At 35.5% G+C, this 20,819-nt stretch overlaps 1 protein-coding gene across 4 annotated transcripts in view; it reads left to right on the top strand.

The window, feature by feature from the left end:
• The window catches only part of RUNDC3B (RUN domain containing 3B), a 143,407-nt gene that overhangs the window by 23,596 nt on the left and 98,992 nt on the right, over positions 1-20,819 (top strand). For all 4 annotated transcript variants that reach the window (XM_067042665.1, XM_067042666.1, XM_059074176.2 and 1 more), the window contains exon 2: positions 2,259-2,374. In XM_067042665.1, coding sequence (XP_066898766.1) covers positions 2,259-2,374 — 116 coding nt within the window. The remainder of the gene's footprint in view (positions 1-2,258; positions 2,375-20,819) is intronic.

The raw sequence follows: 20,819 nt of genomic DNA, 5'->3' as shown, positions 1-20,819 counted from the left end.
AGTTATGACAGTTTAGTTAAATAATACCAGTCCCACAACAACATCGTTCCAATTTGACGACCACTGTATATTAACTGTGAGTAACTGCATAAAATAAAATTTTGCAGGTAGCTGTTTAGTCCACGGATCACTGTGTAAATAACAAAATGCACATCATGGTTAGTGACCAGTCACATCACTTCCTTCGAAGTCTGTCTAGGATTGGTCAGTTTGCATCTGTTACGAGTTCATACATAGAAATCAAAACCTGCAGTTGTGTTGTTTCCTTGTCTCCTGTTTGTAAACCCACATGTCATTTTATGAAAATGCATATTTGAAAGAGTGAATTGACCAACAAAGATGAAACTGTGGCAAAGAAACAAAGTGATAATGCTGGAAGTGAAAATTGAATGGAACATAAATGGAGCCATCGAAGAAATAGTTGATCATGGGACTATTGATACTGCTGCTGTTCAAGAGAATTTAGATATTCAGTCATGGGAAGTTACTGAAGGCGAACATATTAATATAAATAAGCAAAGTAGTTGTGACCAAAAGGGTGAAGATGTCCTAGAAGAAGTGATGCTGAAAAACCCCTTCACATTATAGGACCTCTCAGAGATTTTCACAGCTTTGAAAATGCAAAGGATAGAATGTTGGAAACTGATTCAAACTTAGAAAAGAATATGACAATTTGCCCAGGCATAGAAAACATGTTCACTTGTATTTTAAGTTATACAATGAGAAGAAAGCAAGCACTGTTCAAAATACTCTAGATAAGTTTTTTTTACAAAGAAGACACTTTAATTCTCAGTATTGCTAGTGTTCTAAATTACAGTGTAGTAAATAAATACGTTTGACTGTTTTTTTCTATTTCCCTATACATAATAACTGGCAGTGAGAGAGTTTTTAATGTTTTGACAAAAATTTGTAAAGGGCACAGAATAATTGTAATTCTTTCCATTGGGTATTGAGATCACTCTGCTTGGTTTCAGCTTGCACAGTCATTTTTATGTACAAAGGGAGGACTGCCTTATTTTAGACATTACTCAGTTCTAATATAGTAAATATTGATAGATATAACTCATACAAACGTATCTCTTTATATTTGACTTTATACTTGTCTCCTATATTTTTTGTCCTGATTGAATAAGCATTGCCAATAAGCTTAAAACCTAAAGAACAATTTATACTCCTGTATCTCCCTCATAGTTTACATTTCTAATGATTTAACAACTCTCGTTATCCCCTTTTCTTCATACCCTATTGATTGTCTTTACTTAGGCATTCACACATCATCCTTCATAGGGTATGACTGTAAAAGGATGGTATGGTTATAAAGGGATAGCATGAGGGAAATGCTAGGGGCAACAGAACTCTTCAAGATCCAGATTTTGGTGGTGGTTACAGGAAGGGTATACATGTTAAAAATCATAAACTTTCTTTTTGTCTTGCTGTGACATTGGCCTTTAAATGTTTCTTTGCCACGCCTTCAAAATAGATGTTACAAATAAATCAACAAGTACTTACAGAGTACATCGTTCAAGGCATTGTCCTATTTGCTGAGGAAGATATGAACACACAGAAGCTATGTTTCCGCCCTGAAGGAATTTATATTCTAATAAAATAGAGTTAGACAACACAAGTAACAGCTTAAGATAAATTGTAATCATCTCTTAAAGGAAATACAAACAAAATGCTAGTTTGTGCTAGGAATATGTAGGAGGATAATTCTTCATTGAAGAGATGGTATTTAAGCTGAGTGTTGGAAAATGCATTGGTACTTGGCAGTCAAAAATAGAGACAAAGGACGTTCTGAAGGAAAAATATAGTGCACTTTACAGAGTTGTAAGTTTTCCTATTATAGCTCATAAAAACGTGGGATCTACACCTCATGAATACTCACATCCTGTTTTATTCCATTTTGTGCTCCAAAACTCTTAGAAACATTTTGGTCTGATGCTGCAGTCTCTTACAAGTAGTATTATGGCTTTCAGCTTAATAATTTCGTTCGTCTTTTTTATCCTGATTTTAATGGTTCTGTGGACAGTGAACTATTTGTAAGTCTTGATGTAGTCAACAGATAATAAATATATAAGTGAAAAGTCTGATATTTCTGTAAAATTTTCTATTGACAGAGTGAATGTGAGTTTTCAGAATATATAATCTTATAAAGTATTTCTGTAATACTTCTCTAAATTGCTTTCCTCTAGTTTTTCCTATTTAGGTAAATGAATCAAGTCTACTTAAAAGCAATCGTAATCTCTTTTTTTCCATAGGTTTTCTGTGAAGACCCTGATTGACCGGTCCTGCTTTGAGACAATTGATGATTCCTCTCCTGAATTTAACAATTTTGCTGCTATTTTGGAACAGATTCTAAGTCACCGGCTGAAAGGTAATAGCGCTAATGTATTATTTATTCTGCCAACAGCTCTCATATTAACAAGGTTGAAATTTTAGAAACCATACAGTCTGGTGTATGTAGCAGCCAAGCAGCATCTTGAGAAACTTAAAACTGATTTTAGAAGGTCTAATCTTTTGGCTGTGTCCCTGTAAAGAATCTCTATTCTTGGATTTATACCCATTTCCAGGTTGCATTAAAAATATTGAATATATTAATTGCCACATACAAGAAGCAGGATCACTTTCTGTATGTAATTAAAATAAAAGTTTAAATTAAAAGGTAGCCCATCTTCAAAGATTACTAGATGGTATTTTAATTAGTTTACAGAGAAGCATCCAGGCATTAAGTTTGTTTTCTTAATCTTTTCTTCATTAAACTCAGAATTTTTGAAAATTTTTTAGCTGTAAGTAGGTTAAAAAAGAGCTATGTAAAAGAGATACTGGACTTAAAAAATAAATCAGTAAATGTATTAATGTCAGAAATGTAAATCTCTTAAAATTTAAAAGGGAAGATGGGAGCTGTGTTCTCTCAGAATTGTAAAATATTTTTAAATTAAAAATATACATCTGTAAAATATAGCTGATAACACCAAGAAATATTATGTAGTATAAATTTTAGTAATAATAAATAATAATTTTATCACATTAATTCCATTATCTAGTTTTCCTAAAGGAGACTTGATCATTAGATATTTTCACTTAAGTTTTTATTATCTTTACAATCTTAATGGTATAGTAGTTTCAAATAAGTAATCTGTGTGGTAATATAATTTATGAAAATCTCAAATTTAATCTGAAGGTTAATCTGTTTTGTGCTTTTTGATGCTGAAAGCATCAGTTGAGCAGTCCTGTGGGCTTATAACAAATGGTTAGATTTAATAAATGGAAACACAATCTGATTTCATTCAGCCCTTTGCAATTTAAAATAGGATCCATAAAAATCACTGGTGCTTTTCTGTTAAAAGTTTGTTGTTCTGTATTTTTAAAGGGTTATTTATTTTTCTTATTTTGCTGTTCTGTATTTTCTAAAATTTCTCTCAATGTTTTACCTTTTATGAGAAAATAAGTTTTTATGAACACACAGCGTCAAAGTATTTTGAAATATGTCATGGTTACTATATTGTGTTGTGATCGTATTTTAAAATTTTATACATAATTTTATAAATAATACTTTAAAATACATCAAATACAGCAGAGCTCGATGTATCTTAATGTTCCAAGGGTTTTATCATAAGACTTCAATTCCCTTGATTTGGTGTACCATTTAGCATTTAATTCGCTCACAAAATACGTAAACAACTGCAACAGAAACCAATTAGACCGTGTTGATATAGGCGTGCTGAGTTACGGGGTTGACTAACTACCGCATAAGCGGACCCCTCCTGCACACCTGTGTGCCATCTTCTGAGTCATGCCTCAGCAAAATACAGATCATAGGCCTTTAGACTTACTTCATCACCATGAATGTTATTTCTGAGAAGCCAGTGAACTACTGTGTTGAGAATAGAATCTCTAGTTGATTTATGTATAAGAATTTCACGAGTATGACAGTAAGACCGTAAGAAAGATGATGCAGTGAGGTTTTGTGTGAATTTTTTAAGCTAGGTAAGATTAATAATTCAAAACATGCTTTTTAAAAAAAGTTCCTGTTGGGACTTGGTGGTCCAGTGTTAATACTCCACACTTCCACTACAGGGGGCACGGGTTCAGTCCTTGGTCGGGGAACTAAGATCTCACATGTCAGAAATAAATTAAAAAATTGAAAATAAAAAAAAAGTTCCTATAGGTCGACTATGGTGGTCACTGTTATTACTATAGATGTGAATTATGAAATGATCTGTAACTCTCAAGATGAGGTAGTTTATTAAAGATTCAGGTGTCTAGAAACTTCATATAATATTGCCCTTTTTTTGGTATTCTAATATGTAACAAATTGCTTTTACTTTTGGAGAAGTTATATAATTATTTGGGAGGTTTTTTTGTTTTGGTTTTTGGTTTTTTTAATATTTATTTATTTATTTTGGCTGCACCAGGTCTTAGTTGTGGCAGGCGGGATCTTCTTTGCGGCATGTTTAGTTATGGCATGCACTCTTAGTTGCAGCATGCGAACTCATATTTGCAGCATGCATGTGGGATCTAGTTCCCCGAGCAGGGATTGAACCCAGGCCCACTGCATTGGGAGCACGGAGTCTTACCCACTGGACCACCAGGGAAGTCCTGAGAAGTTATATAATTATTTTGATAGTACAGTGTTTTCACTTAAAATTTAGTTATTATAACAACTCATTTTTTCAATGTTTTTCTTGACAGAAGTACAAATTTAAAATGTATAACTTCATGGGTTTATAAGATTTACTTTTCTCTAGCTACTTTTTATTTTTAAAATAAAAGGGTGTTTAGTTTATCAATTTTTTTCAGAGAAAACCAAAATTCATCCCCAGACACAATGTAGGCTGTGCTGACACAGGTAACGGGGAGAGCTTCATTCATTCTAACAGCCCCATTATTGAAAAAAAAAAAAGGAGGGTTTTAAAATCACATATATTAATCTTGTTTGCAGTAATTCCTTAATAAGATGATGATCTTACTTTTCTGGACTATATTTGAGAACTAAGAATTAATACACCACCAAATGTAAAATAGATAGCTAGTGGGAAGCTGCTGCATAGCACAGGGAGATCAGCTCGGTGCTTTGTGACCACCTAGAGGGATGGGATAGAGAGGGTGGGAGGGAGACCCGAGAGGGAAGAGATATGGGGATATATGTATATGTATAGCTGATTCACTTTGTTATACAGCAGAAACTAACACACCATTGTAAAGCAGTTATACTCCAATAAGATGTTAAAAATAATAATAATAAATAAAAACTTTATTTCCTTTAAAAAAGGGAAAAAAAGAATTAATCACAGAATATAAAATTCAAAGAGGCCTTACTTAGTTCATGTCTTCAGTTCAGTCATTTTTGGACTTTTACTGTAAAGCATAATCCTTCTCTCCAGCCCACTCCCACCTCCCCTAATAAAAGACACTGCAGATGCTAGACATATAAGTGGAAGGTCTGGTTGAAGCTGAGTAGGGAAATGGGGCATTTTGTCAGCTCGGCAGCAGTCACACCCCAGTTCCACAGCACCACTTCAGGCAGCGCTGTGAATCATATCTTAAAAATCACTACTCCAGTTTTCCTCCTACTGAAGCCATCCACTCAATGATATTTCCAAGCAGTGGACATACAGTCTTTGTTTTAATACTTCTGATATTGGGGAACTTAGGACAGTAAAGTAGGGCCATCAATTTTGGGGCAGTTCATATTGTTAGAAAATTCTTATGTATTAGAAGCCAACTTATCTGACTCTGCTTTTCTGCCTCTTTTTAAAATTGTGAGCCTCATAAATATTAAAAGATTGCTATTCTATAATCCTTTCTCCTTAGTTACCCTTTTTCTTTCTTCCAGGTAAAGTATCTCTAGTTATTTCAATCTTCTGAAACCACTATAGTCTTAATTATTCTTCTGGCTTATCACTGGTTTACTGAGATCTTAAAATGTGGTACTCAAAGCTGAGTACAATGCTTCAGATAGGCTAACTTTTGTAATTTGAGATTACAGTGACTTTTTGATTCCCACATCACACTTTTGTTCACATTGAAATTAAGGCCAAGTAAAATCCCAAGGCTTTTAAAAAAATTGCTTGTTTTATGTTTTAGATTCTCTAAATTAGTTGCCTGAGATCAAGTTTGAAAGGAATAAATGCAGTATTATTTTCTTCATCGTTCACTTTAGAGATAGATGAGGTGGCTATGAAAATGAAATTCTACTTCAGGGAAGATAAAGTGAACATACTTTCCCCTATTTCTCCCACTTACTATAACCCAAAACCCCAGGCCTATAAAACAGAATACTCTGAAAGGTAGGGAGAAGAAGTCTAGGGACTTCAGGACCTTCCGAATGGCATGGTGGTGGGTTTCTTGGATTTTCTGGTTGCTTTACATCCAACACTGAGTACTGGATAAGCCAGTAGCTTGCAGACATCAACAAGCGCATATACACACACACAAACACACAGTCTGACAAGGACCTGCTCTTTCTAGCTAAAGGACAAGGAATAGAACAGCCTGGCAAGACAGAACACTTTTAGACAGTATCGGCTCTAGTTTAGCCAAATACCACAGAAAAAGTGTGGCACTACCCCTAGCCATGTCTGAAGAGGCTGAATGGAGAACCTAGAAGTCCACCCTCATGAAACTGTAACAGAGTATCTCAACACCACCACAGTGTGGTATCAAAAAAGACCAAGCAGAGAGCTGGTATTTCTTCCCTTTTCGGTGGTTGTGAGCCTTCTCTTCTCACCTACCCCCACAGTGTGTCGATAGAGAGCCTGGACTTTCATCCCCACCCAGTAGTAATGAGGTTGTGTCAGAAGAGGTGTATTGGAGAGTCATATCTTTGACCATCACCCAGCGGGTGACAAGGCTACCCTCAGTGCATTGTCAGTCAGCCTGTACTCCCACCTCCACCCAGTGGTAATGAGGACCCCCTCCTTCAAGTGTCAGTGAAGGCCAACTGGGAAACTTGGACTTCTCCCTCCACTTGCCAGTAATGAAATGTGGTGCCCTCCACCCTCTGACCTTCCCCTGCTGGAGCAGTGTCATGGAAAGCCAGTTAAAACAGAAGGTTTAGGGACTTCCCTGATGGCACAGTGGTTAAGAATCCGCCTGCCAATGCAGGGCACACGAGTTCAATCCCTGCTCTGGGAGGATCCAAAATGCTGCGGAACAACTAAGCTTGTGTGCCACAACTACTGAGCCTGCATTCTAGGGCCTGTGAGCCACAACCCCTGAGCCCGCGTTGAAGCCCGCACACACAGAGCCCATGCTCCACAACAAGAGAAGCCACTGCAATGAGAAGCCTGCGCACCACAACAAAGAGTAGCCCCCACTCTCCACAACTAGAGAAAGCCTGCACGAAGCAATGAAGACCCAATGCAGCCAAAAATAAATAAATAAATAATTTAAAACAAACAAACAGAAGGTTTAAATAAGATCATGGTCTCATAACATAGTATGAACATATCCAGGTTTCATTTGAAGATCATTTTTCATACCAAGAACCAGGAAGATCACAAGTTGCGTAGCAAAAGACAATAGATGTCAACATTGAAATGATAAAAGGTGGTAGAATTACTGGCAAAGATCACAAATCAGTCATGATAAAAATGTTTCACTGAGCAATTCCAAAGACACTTGAAACAAGTGAAAGAGTAGAAAACGTCAGCAAAGAAATAGAAGATAAAAAGAAGCAGCAAATGGAAATTTTGATATGGAAAAGTACAAAACCAAATTAAAAAGCTCAGTGGATAGGGTCAACAGGAAAATGGAGGGGAAAGAAGAAAGAATCAGTGAACTGGAAGACAAAACAATAGAAATTTCCTAATCAAATAACAGAGACTCAAAATAATCTAAAAATTAGAAATAAAGACTGAAAAAAAAAAAAAAGAAAGCCTCAGGGATCTGTGGGACCGTAACAAAAGATCTAAAATTCCTGTCATCAGAGTCCTCAAAGGAGAGGTGAAAGAGGAAAAGACTGAAAATGTACTCAAAGAAATAATGGCTGAATTTTCTCAAATTTGGCAAGAGGGGTAGACATACAGATTCAAGAACCTAAGTGGATCCCCGAGTAAATCCAAAGAAATACATGCCACAGCACATTATAATTAAACTTTTTAGAAATAAAGACAGAAAATGTTGAAAAGTAGCCAGAGGGAAATGACACCTTGTCTATAAGGGAAAAACAATTTGAATGATAGCAGATTTCTCATCAGAAACCATGGAAGCGTTTCTGTCAAGTGCTGAAAGTAAAATGTCCACACAGAATCCTATATCCAGCAGAATTAACCTTCAGTAATGAAAGGAATATCTAGACATTCTCAGATGATGGAAAACTAAGGGAATTTATCGCCAGCAGACTTATTCTAAAACTGTGGCTAAAGAACCCTCTTTAAGCAGAAGTGAGTCATAAAAGAAGGAACTTTTAAAAGGAAGATCATGGTAAACAAGAATGTGGGTAAATACAATAGGCTTTCCATTTTATTTTGTAGTTTTCTGTTTGTTTCTTCTGTTTTTGGTTTATCTGTTTCCTTTTTCCTATTTTCCTGTGAGGTACTTGAAATTTTTTTAGAATTCAATTTTTATTTATCTCTAGTCTTTTTGAGTATATCTCTTTGTGTATAGTTTTTAGTGGTTGCTCTAGGTATTACATTATATATACATAACTTGTCACAGTCTGTTAGTGTCATCATTTTCCAGTCTGAAATTTAAAAACCTCACCTTTCTTCATAGACATTACTCTTCCCCATTTATAATTGTTTTAGGTATTTCCCCTATATACATTTAGAATTAGTGTTATAATTTTTGTTTCCACCATCAAATTTAATTTAGAAAACTCAAGAGGAGAAGGCAAGTCTGTTGTTTCAGGTTGCTGCTTTGTCCAGCACACAGTCTGGGATAGACAAGACAAAGGGACTTAACTGCTATGTCATTTCTTGAGTTCCAAGGTCCCTAGCCAATCTTCCTTTTATTCTCCACCTTCAGAATCTTCTTATGGTTTTTTTTGCATATAATATCCAGGGTTTTTGGTTGTATTTAACCAGAGGAGAGTACATCTACTTTATCTTTTCCGGAACCAGCAGTCTCCTTTAATTTTGTAATGTGAAGAATTGCATCAATAGTTTTTCTAATGTTAATTCATCCATATATACTTGGGAAAAATCTAACTTGAACCTCATGTATTGTTTTAGTATACTTTATTTAGGATTTAGTTTTGATTCTGAGTTTATGAGCAAAATTTGTCATTTTTCTGTTTGGTACTTGTTATGGTTTTTGTTATCAAGATTATGTCACCTCATTAAATAAATGAAGGTGTTGTACCTTTTATTATTCTTTGGAAGAATTTTGCATGGGCTTGGAATAATCTGTTAGGGAGAATTTGCCAGTAGAAACTCTGGGTCAAGCAGGGCGGGGCGGTGTGCATGCACAAGTGCACTTTAACAGCTAATTTACCTTCTTTAATGCTTATAGGTCTGTTTAGGTTGTTGATTTCTCTATTCTATGTTCTGTTCTACAGTTGTCAATTTCTTCTATATCCTCTTATTTACTCTCTAGTGAGTTGCCATTTTTCATTTCAGTATGACACACTTAAAGTAGATGAATTCAACTGTGAATGGTTTAAAAAAGTCAAAGCTCACTGAAGAGATCTAAAGATAAGTCACATATTCATCCTTATGGCATTGTTAAAAGCTAAGCTTCTGCTTTTTTAAAAGAACCCACTCCCTACCCTCATTGTTTGCCAGCTGTCCCCCTCCTCTGAAGGATATGGTATACAGTTGTTCTTCAATATCCATGGAGGATTGGTTCCAGGACCCCCTGGATACCAAAATCCGCAGATGCACAAGTCCCTTATATAAAATGGTGTAGCATTTGCATATAACCTATGCACATCCTCCCGTATAGTTTGAATAATCTCTAGATTACTTGTAATACTTAATACAATGTAAATGCTATGTAGATAATTGCCAGCACCTGGCAAATTCAAGTTTTGCTTTTTGGAACTGTCTGGAGTTAAAAAAAAATTTCTTTTCCATGCCTGGTTGGTTGAATCCATGGATGAAGAGGGCCATCTGCATTTAATTCAGTCTGCTTTTAAAGAACAAAACAAAAGCTCCATTAGTGAATACCTGGTATTATTTTCTACACAGATGTCCCCTTTTGCGTCCCTAATATTATTAGTTATTTTTCTCTTTTTTCATGAGCACTATTGCCAGAGATTTGTTCATTTTATTAGTCTTTCAAATAATTAATTTTTGGCTTTGTTGATTTCCTTCTCTCCAAATACTGCTTTGGCTACATTTACAAGTTTGGATATGTATTCTGTTTACTAATATTCATTTTTAAGTAATTTCTACTTTTCATTATTATTTCTTCTTTGCCTTAGTGTTATTTGGAAGTTTAGTTTTAATGTTTCTGAAAACAGGAGCTTTTAGCTTTTCGTTTTTACTTCTATGTTAATTGAATTATGGTCAGAGAATTTTGACTGTATGGCAGATTTTTTGAAATTTGTAAGATTTGCTTAATGGCCTAGTTTATGATTAGTTTTAATAAATGTTCCATATTGAGAAGAATGTATTCTCTAACTGTGGATTATGTTTTTCAAATGCTTGTCACATTTTTGTCAGTTTGATCTGTTAATAACTTAGAAATTTTAAACTATTTTATTATTCTGATGGATTTATCAAGTTATTCTGGTAGATATGTCTATTTTTGCTGTCTGTATTTTGAGTCTATTTGATGCATTCAGTTTTAGGGTTTTTGTAAATTCCCTTATTTTCTGTTTATTTTTCATTTTTGGCCTCAAGTATTTCTGTGGGTTTTTTCATGTGCTTGCTATGTTTAAAAGTGTATCTATTATATTTTATCCAGCATTTCTAATTTTCTTTTGTTTTGTGTTGGGAGGAAAGATTTTCCTAAAATTACATGTTTCCCACTTGAAAGACAAATTCTTGCTATCGCTAAAGAGAGTTTTAAAACTTTCTCTTCTTGTCTTTGAAAATTATCATTGCCCTTCGTTGTTGATTTGAGTGAACAGTTAAACTTAGTGGTCAAAGTGTATAATGTTGAGGTAAAACAAGTCTGGCACCAGTAGTAAGTATTCATTAGTTTCTTTTAGATAGTTTCTATTGTCATGTAATTAAAAATTTTTTTAATTAAAAAATACTCAGACAGGTGTATATATCTGTATATTATATATCACAATGCTATAGTAATATATAATCATTACATTATATATATTCATATTTAGGTAATCAGTATATAATGTATTATATATTTTTTTAAGTTTAGATCCTTTTTCCTATTTCCCTTTTTATACATAAATTTACCCATTTCCATCCTCTAGCCCTGTCTTTTAAATACTTTTTTGTTCCTGTAGATATAAGGTTTTTTTCTACTTGACAGTGAGGTCTATTTCTGGTTATTACCCACTGAAACTATTACTTGAGTAACCATTTCAATTTACACTTCAGTTGCACTCTTCTGTTTCCTCTTTATTCCCTTCTAGCCCGTTCTTAATAAGCTTTTCCTATAGGTGGTTTTTCTCCTTCCTCTTCTACATATTACTTCATTCTAAACTCGCCATTTCATTTTTCTTAGCTCTGGAAATTTTCCTAAGAAAACTTGCCTTATTTTTCTACTGTATCCTTTTTCAGACAGCATGGGTTCTGTTTATCTTATGTCTTTTAGTATGCCGTACACTTTACCATACTATAGCCTTCAAAAAGTTACAATTCAAAAAGTTAACTCAACGTATGATGCTAGAGAAGGTGGAGTAAGTCCACTACTACCCTAACTCTCTGTCTTAGCATGCTTGGGCTGACAGGACAACATAAATTTATTTCTCACAGTTCTGGAGCTTGGGAAGTCCAAGACCAAGGTGCTGGCTGATTGAGATTCTGGTGAGAACTCTTTTCCTGGCTTGTAGATGGTTGCCTTCTTGCTGTGTCCTCAGATTGCAGAGAGAAAGAGAGAATGAGAGTGCTTTCTGGTGTCCCTTATAAGGACACTAACCCTACAGGATCAGGACCCTACCCTTATGACCTCATTTAACATTAATTACCTCCTTATAGACCCTATCTCCAAATATAGTCAGAAGTTGGGTGTTAGGGTTTCAACATAAGACTTTGGGGGGAATCAGTTCAGCCCACAGCACTCTTCTACCGATTGCAGCTAGAAACTCTGGACAGAATACAAAAAGCAACTACTTATATACTTTGGAAAGTAAACAATAGCAGCCAGGTTGGGGAGAGAGATAAAAATTTGAAGAAGAACCATCATAGGAATGAGTGTCCTTTGTATTTTTTTCCCTCCTATATCCTCAGCCTTAACCTGAGGGCCTCTTTGTCTTTAATTGTGCTATGGATGCAGACAGCAAAGACTCCAACAGTAACCTTCTCTTTCTGGCCAGAGTATCTGGAAAAGGTCCCTCTGTGAGCCAGAGTGTATTGAGGCTTCCCATTTTTTCTAATTTTTCTTGCTGCTTTCCCCCAAGAGCAGCTTGAGTTGCCCAGGATTGTGCCATAGTGTGAGAGGTTAAAACTCTAAAACTTTTAATTTATGTTAATATTGAAGGAAAAGGAAGGATCTGGGGGCTGGAGTCTATCAGGGAAGAGAGCATTGGAAAGGGGAATGCCCTAATTCTGTATGTAATGACCAACATAAGTTCTGGCCTCACACCCAAGAATGTGAGGACTGAGCTAGTATACAAACCACCACCCAAATCCCAGAGCGGCATATATATCGGTAAGGCCCAAAGAAGCATAGCTAAGGCTTTACAAACTGAACTTAACGTTGTAACCACTGTCCACATAAAGCAAGAAAGAACTTGGCTATCTGAATCTAACTGGGTCGATTGCCTACCAAAAGAACCAAACCAAAACAAAAATCAACATATTTTAGGGATTTTAATAGGATTTAGAGTCTAAAGATAATATTTAAAACATCCAGTATAAAACTTAAAGTTGCTTCATATACAAATAACCAGGAAAATATGACCAATTGTCAGAGGAAAAGACAATCAAAGATGCCAATCCCGAGATGAGTTATCAGGCAAAGATGTTAAATCAACCATTAAAACCATGACCCATGATGTAAGGTAAATATTCTTGAAATGAATAGAAAGATAGAAGTTCTGAATTGAGAAATATAAACCTCATAAAGGACCACATGGAAATTTCAGAACATAAAAGTAAAATATCTGAAATAAAACATTCACTAGGTGGGGTTCTATAGCAGAGTGGAGATAATAGAGCTGTGTATGAATTTGAAAATAGATCAATAGAAATTATCCAAACTGAAGAACCAGAGCCTCAGGGACCTGTTGGACAATAGCAGAAGATATAATGTTTGCATCATTGGAATCCCAGAAGGAGAGGGGCAAGAGATTGGTGCAGAAAATACGTTAAAAAAGAATAACGCTATAAGTTCCTGGATCTGGGAAAGGAATAAACTTATTGATCCAAGAAGCTTAGCAAACCTCTGAAAAGGTAAACTCAGAGTTAAGCACTCCCAGATACCATTACTAAACTTCTGAAAATAAAAGATAAAAAATCTCGAAAGCAGACAAAGAAATATAGTACATTATGTACAGGGAGCAACAATTCAAATGACTATAGCTTTTTTATCAGGAACCACAGAAGAGAGTGGAAGAACATCTTAAAATTCTGAAAGCAAAGAACTGCCAACTCAGAATTCTGTATGCAGTGAAAACATACCTCAGAGATGAAGGCAAAATAAAGAAATACTCAGATGCAGGAAAAGTAAGAATTGTTACTAGTAGACCTGGTCTAAAAGAAGTGCTAATGAAACTTCTTCAGACTAAAAGGAGATGATACCAAGGAAACTTACAACTTTGTAAGTGAAGAAAGAGCAACATAAATGATAAATATCTGAGAAAATATAGCAGATTTTTTTCCTTCAAGATTTTAAAAATATAATTGTTGAAAACAAAAATTACATTTCTTGAGAGGTTTCAATGTTTGCATATATAATGTAAATGACATTTAAAACAGAGGGGAAAGTAAAGGGACCTATGTGGTCATATATTTTACTTGAAATGGTAAAATATTAACTCTAAGTAGACTGTTAAAGGTTAGTTTTTTTTTTTTAATTGGAGTATAGTTGATTTACAATATTGTGTTAGTTTCAGGTGTACAGCAAAGTGAATCAGTTATACATATACGTATATCCATTCTTTTCCCATATAGGTTACTACAGAATATTGAGTCTAGTTCCCTATGTTATACAGTAGGTCCTATACAGTAGGTCCTTATTATTTATATTTTTAAACCTCTTTATTGGAGTATAATTGCTTTACAATGGTGTGTTAGTTTCTGCTTTACAACAAAGTGAATCAGTTATACATATACATATGTTCCCATATCTCTTCCCTCTTGCGTCTCCCTCCCTCCCACCTTCCCTATCCCACCCCTCTAGGTGGTCACAAACCACCTAGCTGATCTCCCTGTGCCATGCAGCTGCTTCCCACTAGCTATCCACCCTACGTTTGGTAGTGTATATATGTCCAAGCCACTCTCTCACTTCGTCACAGCTTACCCTTCCCCCTCCCCATATCCTCAAGGCCATGCTCTAGTAGGTCTGTGTTTTATTCCCATCCTACCCTTAGGCTCTTCCTGACATATTTTTTTCTTAGATTCCATATATATGTGTTAGCATACAATATTTGTTTTTCTCCTTCTGACTTAACTTCACTGTGTATGACAGACTCCAGTTCCATCCACCTCACTACAAATAACTCAGTTTCGTTTCTTTTTACGGCTGAGTAATATTCCATTGTATATATGTGCCACATCTTCTATATCCATTCATCTGTTGTTGGACACTTAGGTTGCTTCCATGTCCTGGCTATTTAAATAGAGCTGCAATGAACATTTTGGTACATGACTCTTTTTGAATTATGGTTTTCTCAGGATATATGCCCAGTAGTGGGATTGCTGGGTCATATGGTAGTTCTATTTGTAGTTTTTTAAGGAACCTCCATAGTGTTCTCCATAGTGGCTGTATCAATTTACATGCCCACCAACAGTGCAAAAAGGTTCCCTTTTCTCCACACCCTCTCCAGCATTTATTGTTTGTAGTTTTTTTTGACGATGGCCATTCTGACCGGTGTGAGGTGATACCTCACTGTGGTTTTGATTTGCATTTCTCTAATGATTAGTGATGTTGAGCATCCTTTCATGTGTTTGTTGGCAATCTGTATATCTTCTTTGGAGAAATGTCTGTTTAGGTCTTCTGCCCATTTTTGGATTGGGTTGTTTGTTTTTTTGATATTGAGCTGCATGAGTTGCTTATAAATTTTGGAGATTAATCCTTTGTCAGTTGCTTCATTTGCAACTATTTTCTCCCATTCTGAGGGTTGTCTTTTGGTCTTGTTTATGGTATCTTTTGCTGTACAAAAGCTTTTAAGATTCATTAGGTCCCATTTGTTTATTTTTGTTTTTATTTCCATTTCTCTAGGAGGTGGGTCAAAAAGGATCTTGCTATGATTTATGTCATAGAGTGTTCTGCCTATGTTTTCCTCAGAGTTTGATAGTGTCTGGCCTTACATTTAGATGTTTAATACATTTTGAGTTTATTTTTGTGTATGGTATTAGGGAGTGTTCTTATTTCATACTTTTACATGTAGCTGTCCAGTTTTCCCAGCACCACTTATTGAAGAGGCTGTCTTTTCTCCACTGTATATTCTTGGCTCCTTTATCAAAGATAAGGTGACCATATGTGTGTGGCTTTATCTCTGGGCTTTCTAGCCTGTTCCATTGATATTTCTGTTTTTGTGCCAGTACCATACTGTCTTGATTACTGTAGCTTTGTAGTATAGTCTGAAGTCAGGGAGCCTGATTCCTCCAGCTCCATTTTTCATTCTCAAGATTGCTTTGGCTATTTGGGGTCTTTTGTGTTTCCATACAAATTGTAAAATTTTTTGTTCTAGTTCTGTAAAAAATGCCAGTGGTAGTTTGATAGGAATTGCATTGAATCTGTAGATCGCTTTGGGTAGTAGAGTCATTTTCACAATGTTGATTCTTCCAATCCAAGAACATGGTATATCTCTCCATTTGTATCATCTTTAATTTCTTTCATCAGTGTCTTATAATTTTCTGCATACAGGTCTTTTGTCTCCTTAGGTAGGTTTATTCCTAGATATTTTCTCAGGCCCATTCTCTTTCTCTTCTCCTTTTGGGACCCCTATAATGCAAATGTTGGTGCATTTAATGTTGTCCCCAAAGTCTCAAAGGTTAGGTTTTACATTGTAATCCCTAAAGCAATGACTATAGAACAGCTAAGAGATCCAGCAAAAATCCAGTAGATAAATTAAAATGGAATGCTGAAAATATTAAAATTTTCCAAAGAAGGCAGAGGGAATAAAGGATAAATGGAAAACAATGAAATGGTAGACCTAAATCCAATTGTATTATTAATTACATTAAATATAAATCATCTAGATACACCAATTAAAAGAGATTGTTTGGATTAAAAAATTGTAACTCATGGGTCAAAGAGGAAGTCTCAAGGAAAATTAGCAAGTATTTTGAACTGAATGAAAAATGAAATGCATCATATCAAAGTTTATGGGATGCAGTTAAAGCAGTGCTTAGAGGGATATTTAAGTCATTAAAAGCTTATATTAGAAAAGAAGAAAGGTTTAAAGTTAATAATCTAAGATTCCACCTTAAGAAACTAGAAAAATGAGAAAATTAAACCCAAAGCAAGTGGAAAGAACAAAACAATAAAGATAAAAGCAGAAATTGATAAAATTAAAAACAGTAGATAAAACCAATCACGTGAAAGGCTGGTTTTTGGTTTTTTAACATCAATAAAATTCATAAACCTCTAGTTAAGAGTGACCAAGAAAAAGAGAAGAGGCAAATTACCAGTATCAGGAATGAAAGTGGACATATCATTATAGACCCTATATTCAAAGGATAAGTAAATTCTGTGACCAGCTCTTAACATAAATTTGACTTGGATGAAATGGACCCATTTCTTCCAAGACAAATCCGAACAATAGTTACAAAGAGGACTTTCCTGGTGGTGCAGTGGTTGGGGGTCTGCCTGCCGATGGAGTGGACATGGGTTCGTGCCCCGGTCCAGGAAGATCCCACATGCCGCGGAGTGGCTGGGCCTCCGCGTCCGGAGCCTGTGCTCTGCAACGGGAGAGGCCACACAGTGAGAGGCCTGCGTACTAAAAAAAAAAAAAAAAAAGTTACAAAGAAATAGATAAGTTGACTAGTCCTATATCTATTAAAGAGATTGAATAGGTAGTTGAAAACCTTCCAACAAATGAAACTCCAGGCCTACATGGTTTTACTGTTGATTGTGACCAATGACTTAAGAAAGAAATAATAATAATCCTACTCAATCTTTACCAGAAAATAGGAGGGGAGAGAATATTTCCCATTTCATCTTATGAGGTCAGCATTAGCCTGATGCAAAACTAGACAAAATATTACAAGGAAAGGAAACTATATACCACTACCCCTCATGGAAATAGATACTGGAATCCTCTATTAAATATTAACAAATCGAACCCTGGAATGCAAGGACATTTCAGTATTTGAAAATCAATTCACGTATTTCATTTTATTAACAGACTAAAAACATTAATTCATGATAAAACTACTCCGTAAACTAGGTATGAGAAAAGAACTTTCTTAAATGGTCTTAGTGCATTTGGATTACTTTAACAGAATACCATAGACTGGATGGCTTATAAACAACAGGAATTTGCTGTGTCTTCACATGGTGGAAGGAGTGAGGGCTCTTCCTTGGTCTCTTTTATAAGGCCCTAATCCCATTTGTGAGGGCTTATGATGTGATAACGTCCTCAAGGCCCCACTTCCAAATACCATCATATTGGGGATTAGGTTTCAATATTGGGGAGACACAAACATTCAGTTAGACAAACATTCAGTAGCAGGCATCTACAGATGTCTACAGCAGGGTTTCTCAACCTTAGTACTGTTGACATTTTAGACGAGATAATTCCTCTAAAACTCAACATTGTTAAGATGTCAGTTCTGTCTGTATTGATCGTTAGATTCAATGCACTTTCATAATCTTAGCAGATTTTTTGTAGATATCAAGCAGATTCTATAAATGGATAAACAAAGTAAGTAGAAAAGGCAAAACAATTTCACAAGGGAAGAACAAATCTGGACACTCAAGCTCTCTGATTTCAAGACTGTCAGGATACAATGATTAAAAGAGTGTGTTATTGGTGAAAGCTTTTACATATAGATCAGTGGAATGGAACAGAGTCCAGAAATAGAGGCACACAAATATGCTTGATTGGTTTTGGCTAAGATGAAAAGGCAATTCACTGGTGAATTGATAATCTTTTTCAACAAATGGTGCTGGAACGATGGGATTACTGTATGCAGAAAATGAACTGTGAGTCATACCTCACACCACATACAAGAATTAATTCAAAATGGATCATAGACTAAATGTAAAAGTATAAAAATCTTAAGAATATACAACATCTTTGTTACATTCAATTAGGCAAACAGATTTTAGAGAAAACAATAGAAGCATAATCCATAAAAGCAAAAAATAACAAAGTGTTGACCTCATCAAAATTAATAACTTTTGTCCTCTGGAAGACATTGTTAAGAGAGTAAGACAAGCCATAGGCTGAGAGAAAATAGTTGCGAATCACATATTTGACAAAGGGCTTGTGTCCAGGATATCCCAAGAACTATAAACACGTAATATTATGAAAAGAACTAACCCAGTTTAAAAATGGGCAAAAGGGGACTTCCCTGGTGGTTAAGACTCCGAGCTCCCAATGCAGGGGGCCGGGGTTCAATCCCTGGTCAGGGAACTAGATCCCACATGCTGCAACCAAGAGTTAGCATGCACAACTAGGATCCTGCATGCAGCAATGAAGATCCCGTGTGCTGCAACTAAGACCCAGCACAGCCAAATAAATAAATATTTAAAAAATAAAAATAAAAATGGGCAAAAGATTTGAACAGATACTTCACCAATGAAAATACACAAATGGCAAGGAAACACATGAAAAGGTGCTCAATATCATTAGGCACTTCGGAAATGCAATTAAAACCACAATCAGGCCATACTGCACACCTATACCCAGTTGTAGTGGGGATATGGAGAAATTGGGACTCTCATGTGTTACTGGTGGGAATGCAGAATAGTTTCCCAGAAATCTCACTCCTTTACTCAAGAGAAATGGAAACTAATCTTTACACAAAGACCTGTTCATGGCAGCCTTATTCATAATCACTAAAAACTGGAAACAGCCCATATGTCCTTTATGTGATGACTAGATAAACCAGCTGTTATATATCCACACAATGGACAAACTGAGCGATAAAAGGAAAAAACTTCTTCCTACACACAGCAACCTGCATGAATCTCAAATGTATTATGCTAAGTGAGAGAAGTGAAACTCTTAAGGTTAAATACTGTATGCTTCCATGTATATGACCTTCTAGAAAAAGCTGAACTCTTGTGTCAGAGAAGAGGTTCATTGGTTATCAGGGGTTAGAGTTTGGGGGTGTTGATTATATAGTGTCATCATGAAGGAGTTTTTTTGGGTGGTGGAACTGTTATGTATCTTACGGACATGGTCACATGACTGCTTGCATTTAAAAAAATCGTAGAACTGTATACCAACAGTAAATTTACTGTAGGTTAAAATATATATTTATAACTCCCTCCAATTTTATCACTTTCCATTAAAACATTTTAAAATGGCAAGGATCCCATTCTTTCATTGTAATACTTAAAATACTCCTTGATCCCAAGTTACTTTAGGAAGTTGAGTAGTTTTTCATAAAGCACAGTAGAAGGAAACCCCAAGGAAAATTCCTTTACCATCAGCCCTTCACATGTTTCTTGGCTAAATGTAACTCACTTTTCCTCTGCTTTGGAAATGAGTCATAGTGTGAGTTCCCTATACTTTTTCTGGAGCAGATGCTTTAAATTTGACATTGTACGAATGCCTTCCTCTTTTTTCCCTTTTCCCCTAATCTTTTCCACACATACACACCCTATTCTCTTTATCCCATTCATTCTCTTATTTAACAGTCCATGTAGGCCCTGTGCTAGGGGATGGGATACGAAGGTTAATCAGGCATGCTTTCACATGAAACTCAGTTTTGGAGGGCAAAGGGAAGATGCATTAACAAATAATGATGTATAATAGTGTCGTTGAGTCATAGTAGAAGTATTAATGAGCGTGATGTAGCACAAAAGGATGAATAATCCTTTCTGCTTGGATGGGTCAGGGAAGGCTCCACACAAGAAAGGGGCATAAAAGTGCCTTAAATAAAAATTAAAATTTCATTTTTTATGGGAGATTGAAAAAAATAAAAAAAAATAAATTAAAAAAAGAACGACATAATGGCATTTGCAGGAACATGGATGCAGCTAGATATTATCATACTAAATGAAGTAAGTCAGAAAGAGAAAGACAAATACCATATGATGTCACTTATATGTGGAATTGAAAATATGACACAAATGAACTTATCTATGAATCAGAAACAGACTCACAGACATAGAGAACAGTCTTGTGGTTGCCAAGGGGGAGAGCATTGGGGAGGGATGGAGTGGGAATTTGGGGTTAGCAGATGTAAGCTATTATATAGAGAATGGATAAACAAGGTCCTACTGTGTAGCACAGGGAACTGTATTCAGTATGCTATGATAAACCATAATAGAAAAGAATATTGAAAAAAAGAATGTATGTATAACTGAATCACTGCTGTACAGCAGAAATTAACACATTGTAAATCAACTATATACTTCAATTTTAAAAAAGAGGCTCGTTAATCACTTTTAAAAAA

The sequence above is a fragment of the Kogia breviceps genome, chromosome 9 (assembly GCF_026419965.1).
Source record: "Kogia breviceps isolate mKogBre1 chromosome 9, mKogBre1 haplotype 1, whole genome shotgun sequence".
Lineage (NCBI taxonomy): Eukaryota > Metazoa > Chordata > Mammalia > Artiodactyla > Physeteridae > Kogia > Kogia breviceps.
The sequence above is the reverse complement of the archived record's forward strand: the minus strand, read 5'-3'. Positions and strand labels throughout refer to the sequence as shown.